Below are 11,456 nucleotides of genomic sequence, written 5' to 3'. Positions count from 1 at the left end.
CGCCGGAGGCGAGCGTGTTGTAGGCCACAACCCAATTTCCTGATCAACCGGAAGGCGCGGATGTCGACAGTACATTAACATAAACGGGGACTTGCCTGTAGTTGAGTGCGTGGAAGCACGATGAGCTAACAACACCATTGGCAAGTTCATTTCTCAGTCACCCCATTTGGCCGCAAGCCACTCCTTGATCGTTGGGTTATTACGCTCGGTCAGGGTATTGTTTTGCGAATGAAATTTTGCCGCCCCTAGCCGTCTGCAAGCAATGACGAAACTCTTCGCTCTCGAAGCAAGGCCCGTGATTGGCTGGGATCATTTTTGTCACCCCATGGCTGGCCACAGTGTAGTGCATTAACACTCCGCTGATCGTCGTCGCCCGCTGATTCGGCACGGCTGCCACCTCAATCCATCGCGACAGATGTTCTGTCATCATCACGATGTATTGGTTCCCACTGGTTGTCACCGGAAAGGGGCCCATGACGTCAACTGACCACAACTCGCCGATTTCTGAGACAGGAATGGGTTCCATGGGATGGGTCGCCCCTGTCGTATCCGCTTTCATTAGTTGACAACGCTTACAGGACACCACATAATCCATCACCTCACTTCTCATCCCGGGCCAGTAGGCCCTCTGCCGAAGTAGGTCGTATGTCTTGGTGCACCCTGTATGTGCCATCTCATGGCATTCAACGATGAGATTCCGTCTCAAGACGCGAGGTATCACGGGCAGCACAACATCTGAATCAGTGGCGTTCCAGGAAATTATGCCAGCTTCATTCAGCCTCAGCCGATCAAAGTGACTCTGGAACGCTTCTAATTCCTTGTCTCCCTCTCCGTTCTCAATGTTCCTTCCATCCAACAAGGCGGCTGCAACCTTTTGTAACACCGGATCCTACCGTTGGAGTTGCACCAACTTTCCGGGATCCAGTTCGACGACGAGGCCATTGGCTACAATCATGATCTTGGGGACCTCATCTTCAGCTTCTGGCCTTGATAGCTAATCAGCCAAGTGGTTCTCCTTCCCCGGCACGTGCTGGATTGTGAAGTCGTACTCTTGCAACCGGAGTGCCCAGCGTGCGAGCTTCCAGCGAGGTTCTCTGGTGGTCCTGATCCACTCCAGTGGTTGTGATGGGTTTTGACACGAAACCATTGCCCAAGAAGTTATAACATCCACTTATCCAGCGCCCAGACGATCGCTAAACATTCCTTCTCAATGGTGGAGTACTTCTGTTCAGCGCTTGTCCTGACGCGACTGGCATATTCGATAACTCCATCCCTCTGCTTGAGGACTGCGCCGATACCGCGCTCAATGGCGTCCGTTGAAACAATCAACATCTCTGGGAAGTTTGAGGGTCAGTTGCTGATCCGACATCCGCGCTTTGACACGCTCAAAAGCTTCATGTGCTTCTCCGGTCCATTCGAATTTCCGATTTTGACCGAGCAAATCGTACAGTGGCGCAGCGATCTTGCTGAAATCCTTAACGAAACGGCTGTAGTAAGCTGCACGCTCACGAAACTGCCGTAGAGACCGCTTTGGAAACAGCACAATCCTTGATCTTTGCTAATTTTTCGGGCAGTGGGCTAACTTCTCCCCCACCAACTTTATGCCCCAGGTGTGTTCCCGATCTCCGAGCGAGCTGCGCCTTGGCTTCATTTATCCGCAGGCCAGCTTCCCGAATCCGCTCCAACACAGTCCTCAAGTGAACTACGTGCTCCGGTTCCGAATTGCTGTACACAACGATATCGTCTCCGTACACGACAACATTCTGGAGTCCCTTGGTTACACGAAGCATCAAGCGCCGGAATGTGAATGGTGCCCCGGACAAACCAAACGGCATTCGTCTAAATTGATATTGGATGTCCCCAACCGTAAACGCCGTTTTCTCCCGGTCCTCCTCCTTGATAGGTAGTTGCCAATATCCGGAACGCAAGTCGAACACAGTAAAGTATCGGGAGTGCTGGAGGGAATCGAAAATCTCTGCAACCGAAGGCACAGCCACAACCCGATTTACGGTCAGTTCATTCAAGCGCCGGAAATCCACGCAAAACCTGTATTTTCCGTTCGTCTTCCTTACAAGCACAACTGGGGAATTGTACGCACTGTTGGCTTCTTCGATTATACCATTCTTCAACATCTCCTGAATCTGTCTATGGACCTCCTCCCGTAGATGGAGCGGCAACGGACGGGGGCCATAAGGTCGAAAGCGTTCTGATGACAGAGGAATTTCGTGTTCAATCCACGGGCAGAAGCCAAACGGATCCTCATCGCCCGTAAACAGTTCGGAATATTCCTCAACCACGGCCCGTATTGACGATACATTACAAGACGGAAGTTTTCGGACACACAGCTCCCTCACGACAGTGCCTGGATAACCTTCAAGCTTGATTGCGCCATACTTTGTCACCAGCCTTCCCTGCTTTAGGTCAATCACGGCATCTGTGCCCTTGAGAAAATCGGCTCCCAATATCCTCTGCTCTACGTCTGGACTGATCAGAAACGCGTGCTGCACGGACTTGTCGCCCAGGCGTTTCGAGTGCGTTGACAGTCCGTCAATCTTCAATCGATATCCACCACCAGCTCTCACGGCTAGCGCGCACGGTCTGTGTTCAGCTTGGTTCCTGCTTTGCCTCAGCGATACGCCTGCTCTGGTATCAATCAAACATAACTCTTTTTTCCCCGTCTACACCGACACAAGGCTTGCACGGTAGCTTGTGTCAGTGCGCTAGTCGCGACCCACCCAGGAAAAGAGGAGTACTCTATAGTTTTATTGTGTACAAGCGATCGGTTACGGGGACACTGATTCTTCGAGTGGCCAGGCTTGCCAAACATGTAGCACCGGCTGGATCGAGCGTGCCTCCGTGATTCCGTCTTCACGGCTGCTATCTGTTCGGTGAGTTGGTCCACCCTAGTCTGCAGTTCCTCCACTGATACAGCTTCCCTGTTCTCCTGCGACTGCAACGTGGCCAGTGGTTCCTGAGGCAGCTCCCGGGCCAGACGCACCAGCTCCGCCAATCTCAAATGGCCAGATGCTCGTGCCGACCACAACTGGGCACCGAGCGCGGGCTGAGCACCTTTCACGAAGTGATCCGACAACAACTGGTGTCGCGAAACTCCGTCCGGCGTCGGCAAAGCGCGATCCAACAACTGCTGCAGGCCGGAGAGGAACACGGTCGGATCCGTTCCGGTTGACATCCTGGCCGTCTTGAACTCCGCTGCAAGGATTTCCTTCGCGGCGGCCCAGTCCATCTTCTGAGGGCCTCTTCTGACCACATCCAGGGCCGCCTTCGCCCGGTCCTTGAGGAGGGTCTTCAGTGCTGCCAACTTACGCCGGTCGGTCTCCAGCCCGGAAGCCTCCGCCATCTCCTCAAAATCCTCCAGGAAGATTCGAACATCTCCATCCTCAAAGGGTTGCGGCCACGGGATCTTCATCCTTATTCTGGTCACGGCACCAAATGAAAGGAAGAAGGCCTTCGCTGCGGTGTTATTTCTCCGGAAATGCCAACTGACCGATTATACACCATTGAACAGGGAAGCAAAACTCTAATCTGCATCTTAGTTACAAAAACTGGAAACAGATCTTTACCCAAACGAATCTTCCCAGAGATTCGTTGCCTCCACTCATTCGTCGGTCAAATCCAAGCAAATGTTACAAAGTGGCCCCACGAATTCCGCAACAGAATTCCCTTTTTCATTCGATGCAAAGCGAAATTCTACGAACATCACATACTACACGCGTGCCTCCCGATCAGTAGTATCACCGTTACACCGGTATTAACCTCCCTCGCAATTCATCCCTAACCAAGGTAGCTAGATATTCGTTGCCCAAATTGTGATCCTTACTTCAATTTTGGTTGCTGTCCGATCAACCTCTCCCGTGCACACGCTTAAACAATAATGAGGAAATGCTGGCGAATACCGATTTCGGATGGTCAGACGAGTAGCTTTAATCCGCCGCAGTGTCGGGTGGCTTCACGTACACTGTCGTCTTTAGTTTCCCCCACGTTATGTGTCACGCAGTATGAAAAGACCAGTGCAACCCAAGTTCACTACTCCATACTAAATTGGATCCGCGGACGCAGTTCATTCAGTTAGTTGTAAAACTCACTAATCATCTCTCATTTCATCATGACAAAAGTGTTATCTACATACGGCCAGAATATCTTAGGTGGGTGTAAGAATCCGACTAAAGTTCTCTGTTCATGTTTGTTCCGTAAATATAGTTGCTAAAGCCGGGATTCTTGGAGAATTAATTGTTAAACCTTGTTCGTGTGTATAAACCGCCGGGCCAAAAACGAAGTGGGTGAGATTCAGACATGCTTTTATACCATCCACTATTTAATCTACCGTAAGCTGTGTCCGCTCTGAAAGGATGGTGTATGCTAATAACTGTTACTTGGTTGTTGCTGAAGAGGCTGCTCTTGGAACATTTGAACATAAGGAATTCACGTTGAAACTAACAAAAATGTCATCCAATTCAATAGGGAAACCCGCTACCCTGTTGGATAAGTCATGTGAATTCCTAATATAAGCACTAGATTTTCCAGTGAGGGGCTTTAAACAACTGCCAAGAAGCTCATGCGGAGAAGTACCTATTCCGTTTACTATCTGTCGCGCCGGAATGTTCCAGAAGGTCGGAAGGAGCTCAACCGCTTTGTTCAGTCACTCACTAGAGGAAGCCATGATGATGGTTGGGGGAATCGGCAGCGAATTTCGACACTTTCATCCTGGGTGCAACAACCCAGCATCTAGCGAGAACCCACGGATTGCCAGAGTCGGATTAAGTCATTGTTAGAAGGTGGTATCTAGTCAGTTCCAAGCGCAATGCATTACGATTTCACTGCTTTGTGCAACGCAATGCCAATGACAGTGTTGCGATACCGGTTCACGGTCATTCTCGTTATCACATGCAGGGATTTTGGGCACCGATTCAGACAACACAGTCACATGTGTAAAAACAAAGTTCTGATTGGAGTTAAGCATTCGATACGACTTGATCTGGGCGTTATGCGAGTAACTGTAGTCAGCTATCTTGTCACAATCGGTTCATTATTTGGCATGATCAAATTTGTTCCATTCAGGCTATCCGATGAAATTTGGCTATAACATGATTGATCGGTAAATTTGCTGATGAGTGTTGCTCCTCAGTGAAGGCAAGCGTTTGAATAAAATACCCAGAAAAGCCCCGAAACTTCGTGTTGGACTCTAATAACATTCGCGCTCACGTGAGATAGTGTGTTAAAATTACTTGCGCATTCCAAAAGTATGCTAAGGAAAGATTCATTCAGCCTCAGGTTTTGATAGTGTAAAAAATCTTTGGAATTTTGTGTGTGGAAATTTATTCATGTAAACAGAGGTATTTTATGCCCAAAATCTGAGAAGCACCGCGAATTCATTTCATTCTTACTGGGAATCATCAGAGTTGTGCATCTTACGAACAGTCAGTGAGTGTGGAACCAAACCCGTGACCGTCGAAATAGTACATTCAACACTTGACCGTGTTGAGTCCCGACTGGCGCATCGGTAGTGTGATTAGCTCTCACCAAGTTGAGACATATTGCTGCTCATTCTTCAGTATCGTCAAACCACGTTGCACGGTCGCGTGTAGACCGCCACCTCGACTGACCAATCCCAGGGAATGTTCGGCAATTCCGCAAATTATCTTTTAAGTAAAGCCAATCAAATCTGAAAATCCGCAAAGCAATGTACAGAAATTTCATCCTATTTGTGAATAATCAACAATGCGCAACTCACAAAACCGCGAATAGATATCCGACTCAAGTTGTCCGATCGAAGTTGTAATCGAAGTTAGAAAAATCTCATCTACACTTTTCAGGACATTTTCATTCGACGACCTAATCTTCCGACAAAGGGACGGTACTCCGGAAAGGTGTAATACTTATGCAAACTCCTTAGGTATATTGTGGCGTAGACTGGTTAACTAGAGCAAGAATATTTCAACAAAGATTCTCATTGGCACACGAATTCCGTTTTGACGGGACCCTCAAGAATGGCGAAAATTGTCGTGGGTTGTCCAAGAGCTTTCAGCAAGTTTACGATTAATGTAACTTAAACAACAGCGCATTGCTTTCCTGGAATATCTTACCAACTGAAATACTGAGTAGGTTTGTGCACCACATTCGGTTGAAAGGACGATCACAAACAAGCAGTTCAACCGGATTCATCTGAGTCTCCTGTCAAAACCGAATTCATGTGCAAATGAGCGAAGTTCTCGAAATCCGTCCTTTATTCGTTCAAATAGAATATGGGGTAGATGGAACCTCGGGGACCGATAACTAAGAATGACAAAACCGGTGGTGAGCTGTCAAAGAATTTTCAACAATTTTGTGAGTTGCATGAACATAGTTGACACGCATTCTAACAGCGCCTATCTACTTACCAGCGATACGCTGCACGTAGTTACTTTAGTATGAAACCCGGCATGAACCTGACCGTGGTGATGAAAATCTGGCTCATTTATTTCGGCGAACGCGTTTCTACTCGTCAGTCTACAGCGACATGTATAGGGAATATCCGTAATAGCCAGTTTGTAAGTTATGAACCGGTGAATGTAGGGGAGCCGTTCACCAAGAGGTGTTTATCAGAAAAAATGAACAGCATTTTACAGAGCTTAGGACAGGAAACTGGAACTCTTTCACGCGCCTTGTATTTAAAAGCCTATTATCCCTCTTCATCTCGAACGCGTCCCCTGGAACTCCTCTGGATTTACACAGACTCTCGACAAATTTTCAGCAGCCTTATGAGTAGCACACTAGAAATATACATGTACAGCCATATCTCGAATATCGTATCAGCTGAGCCGTGCGGCGGCCTGGTGCTGCAAATTCAGTTGCTTGGAAATATCCCAAACCCAATGTTCATCTGGGATCCAGGTGTGTCCTCGAAAAACCAAAATAGTTTGCAAATGAGCGAATATTCGCCATTTCATAAGTTGTTCGTTCTCAAAGCTAGGCCGTCTGCTGAACTAGGCCGTATCTTTTTATGTATGTCCCATCTCGTGGCACTTCACAATTAGCTTCCTTCTCAAGACGGTGGATTTCAGCAAATTGTGCCACATTCACTTAACCCAACCGATCGGAGTGACCCTGGGACGTTTTCAATTGCTTGTTTCTTTCTCAGTTCCTAATACTCCTTCCATTTAACGAGGCGACTGCAACATTCCGTAGCCAACCTAGATGATCGTGATCGGTCTCGGTATGAGATCTTTGCCCAAACAGGTATACACCCAACTTATCCATGACCCGGACAATTGCTTTACACACTTTCTCAATCGTTGAGTATTCCCGCTCAGCGTTGATCGGTAGACCACTGGCATATTCGGTAACTTAATTCATCCGGTTTAGAACTGCGCCGATACGGGCATCACTGGCGTCCGCAGCATCCACGAACATCTGTTCGACGCTGGGCGGTGTGCGGGTCCGTTGCTGATCCAGTATCCGTGCTTCGACACGGTCAAGTGTCTCATGAGTTTCTGCCATCCGACTTTGCCCGAACAAACCCTACGGTGGTGCAGCATTCGTGTTGAAATCCTTGCAAGCCAGGCTGAGAATCCCGACGGGTTTTCCAAAATGCTTTCGGTTTTTACCGAACGACCCTTGACGGGTAGCTTGACGGAAAAAACACAACTCACCCTTCGTGGCGATGGCAAAACACGACACGGACCAGCAAAAATTCTGTTTATTTTTGAAACCTTGCACAACACGATGTGTGACTGTTAGGAGCAGACGTTGTGGACAGATTCAATGAGGATTTTGGGATTGTATCCGGCCTGGCACAATTCCATTAGATGGGTTGTATGCTGGGCTACCTCCGGGAACTGAAGACAGAAAAATAACAGAATCTCAGCTAGAATATCAGTTCAGGCTTGCAAACGAAATATTCAGCACGCATACTGCGAACCGAGAATCATGCATGTCCAACACAGTTTTGCGCCAATCCTCGACAGTGCTTCCAATGAAACAGGAATATGTGTTCACACAAGGTTCACCCTATCGTACAACAGAGTTCAGCATTCCCGAGAAAATGTGCCAATGGTGACGCTAAAGAGTGGCGAAGGTTTTCATTGAGGTACACTGAAGTTCGAGCAGATACTGGACTCAAGATTAGAAAAACGTTACTTATGAGAAGTGTTGGCGAGTATCAGCATATCTGAATTTCGGACGTTTCGATGTAGACTGGTTCAGCGCTAGCGGATAACACGCGAATTTGCTTCAACTACGCAGCAGATAAATGAATCTGTGAGAACTCTACGAAACAAAATACGTCGCCCGTTTCGGGACTCATCAGGTAGACGCATTTAGAACTGGACAGATTTAGACAAATGCTCCAACTTGCATACTAATTTGGTTTTCACAGGAGATACACGCAAATTACCAACAACGGTTGGCTTTAATTAAATGATTGGTTGAAACACAAGGCTGATGGGATCTCAGGAAGTGTGCCTGCAACATGAACCCCAAGAAAAGCGAAACTGGTCGTGAGCTGTCCACTTACAACAGCCCTTTCAGTATTCCTATTTGTGAAAATGATCCTGCTGTGTTGATAATGAAGTACTTGAAATAATGACAAACGCCCAAGATAAGAGAGGATTCCGGTTCCAACAGCTGTTGACCGTGAATGTGGAGGTAGAGAAACCGATCAAGACGGTTTTAGGAATTTCGAAATCAGTCAGGCAACATGGTTTGTTTATAATCCACCGAAGTTATATAAGTTGGTCCACCGGACAGAGAAGTGTCTGGGTTCTTTTCGGTTAATCATCCCCCTCCATTAGAAAAAATCGTATGAAATCACGCGAACCAGAAGAAAGTCTCCGCGGTTCATAGGACTTCCTCTATACAGAATTGTTTGGTGGATTCATTGGTCATGGGTATAGATTTGAGGTTGTGTTTCAATTTTTTTACCGCGTAAATTGTCCCAGCTTTCTTTCAATTGACCATCTATTTGTTGGGTAAATATTCCTTGCAAATTTGCGTTTCTCGACTAACAAAATTAACGATTTCATCCAGATTTGCTGGCCAGACCACGCTTCACAACCTTCCTTAGCAGCTTTGCACACATTTGCATTCGCAAATGGAACAGCTAGAGAGGCTAAAAAATTGAACGGAACTGATCTGTATTGAAATAAACAAAACTGAATTTCCAGCAGATGTGTTACTGGTGAGGCGTGATTTTGCGTGTTTTTCCTTGATCAATTCTATCTAGTGATAATATTGCAGAATTTCTCATCAAATGAAACAGCGAGGAAGATCACAGTACCGGAAGTCCAGATGGTCGAACCCTAGTAAGTCCCACGGCGCAATAGCTGGGCATCCGTCGTATTTCAAGCAAAAACCTTGCAGGTAGAATCGAATGAGTTTTGTAAAAAAGGGTTGGTCTCGTTGATCAAACAGCGGGATATATAACACCCCATACAGAATAGCCAGAGGTTAAGGCGGCGGACACTTGAAAGTGTTTGTCAAATCATTGAAACCACGATACCCACTCAAGGTAAAACAGAGGTATTCATGTGAACTGACCCGAGTTCATTAGTCATGGGTATAATCATGGGATTGTCTTTCTATAAGTTTAGCGCACCAATTGAACCAGCTTTCTGTCGGTTACACATCGAATTGTTCGGTAAATGTTCCTCGAAATTATGCGCTTTTGACTAACAAAACTATCGATTCCAACCAGATTTGCTGGCCAGATCATGACTAGTGTATCCGTTAGCAGCGTTCAACACAAGGACCCTAGCACAAACAAGGAAACCCCCCTTCACGAATGTGCTGTGTCAATTCCAACATCAATCTCTCAACATTTCGTAGTGGTTGTGTCAGTCTCGCAAGAATTGAGTTCTCAATGTGTTCAAACTCAAGTGAAACTAACTGAACTGAAATGAATTGAACTGACCTGAACTGAACTGGACTGAAGCGAACTGAATTGAATTGAACACTGCCAGCCTCATTCAGCTGAGTCATTCTTGGTATTTACATATTCTCCGATTTATCTACATCACTTTCTACCTTCCGTCAGTTGCTCTAGTGATAACGGATTACGACGGAAAATATCTTACGAAAATTTAAACTATTGAAAACCATGTTGCGGCATGAACGTCCAACTTCAGGAAAGAACGAAGGTGTTAGTGATGTGAGTACCACATTTGCCCCGAAGTTTGATTTGCTGGACCTGTAACTAAGAGTAATTTTGAGACCGAGGCTTGCCTTGCGTGGCGCCGTGGAGGAATGCATTGGCTAGGAACGAATGCACCACGAGGTCAACTTGCCTGCTGAATAGTGAAGCAGTGCGTCCGGAATTGATCGAATACTGCCCGGAAACACATGCATCCATCCCTCTTGGATAAACCCTTTACCGTCGGCTTACTGTGGGTTTTCACATCCATGACGATGTCGCGATTCGTCTCCTTGACGATGTGGCCAAGCTGACAGAAGCGAGAAGAATAGCTGTGGACGATTATAGATACACCAAAAAGATTTGTCCTACATCTAAACCAATCACGTTGGATTCATCGGTGGCGTCAAGAAACGACCACTAGGATACTGGACAGATGTCTTCTACCTGCTCCCTGGAGAACTATTCGCTCCACACAAATAGAGCCTTACCTAAAATGATCTTGTATCGGGCACGCTGCAGCCATCGCCATGAGGGTTCACGTTCCTCCTCGGTTTCGGTCTCCATCAAGGGTCGCGACTTTGGTAGCAAATGCGCCTGGCAAGAGGGCTTTCTATCTGCAGCATTCGGCTGAAAGCAAGGAAACAAGTAAACAACACTTATCGATAACAGGAGCTCTATCAATGCTGATTGGAAGGATTGTCTTCATAGACTACTCGCTATTAAGAACAAAATACACAAAATCACTCGGTTGTAAGGGTAACGCGAATTACTGAGGAAATTAATTCGCCTGCATATCAGTTTGGAGTACGTAGAACATCACTGAATGTTTCATGGATTTTGCTGAATATCAGAAAGGGGGCGTTAATTCTCATGTGTAGTTTTATGCCGTGAACACGTCCAACCAAACTCGTTGATGAAACAACTATCTCGTTGCATAATTAGCCAGCACTTTGAGTTTAGCAGGTGAAACTTTTTTTACTCTTTACATGGTCAGTGGTAAACACCTCGGTTCCGTCGGTTCCAATCGGTTTAACGGTTGTCTGTTGGTCTGACAAATATTCAATATCAGCTCGATTATCACTGACCATGCTACAGGCCATCATCAGACGCTCCATGTGTTTGATATACTGTTCGACCGCTCCGATGTGTTTATGCAGACTAAACACTATTCATCTAAATGCATGGCTATATATCTATTTGTATGTCTGTCCGTCTTTTTGTCTGTTTGTCATTTAGCCTGTCTGACTGATTGTTAATCTGTCTATCTATCTATCTATCTATCTATCTATCAATCTATCTATCTATCTATCTATCTATCTATCTATCTATC

The 11,456-nt window shown here is 46.5% G+C and overlaps 1 protein-coding gene across 1 annotated transcript in view; it reads left to right on the top strand.

The window, feature by feature from the left end:
- Positions 1-3,024: 3,024 nt before the first annotated feature.
- T265_11803 (hypothetical protein) overlaps positions 3,025-11,456 on the top strand; it is a gene marked incomplete at both ends in the record, with an annotated part of 19,120 nt that continues 10,688 nt past the window's right edge. Inside the window, one exon of the mRNA XM_009178568.1 lies at positions 3,025-3,182. Coding sequence (XP_009176832.1) covers positions 3,025-3,182 — 158 coding nt within the window. The remainder of the gene's footprint in view (positions 3,183-11,456) is intronic.

Source organism: Opisthorchis viverrini (genome assembly GCF_000715545.1).
Source record: "Opisthorchis viverrini unplaced genomic scaffold opera_v5_589, whole genome shotgun sequence".
Classification (NCBI taxonomy): domain Eukaryota; kingdom Metazoa; phylum Platyhelminthes; class Trematoda; order Opisthorchiida; family Opisthorchiidae; genus Opisthorchis; species Opisthorchis viverrini.
Note: the sequence above shows the minus strand (reverse complement) of the source record. Positions and strands in the feature narration are given on the sequence as shown.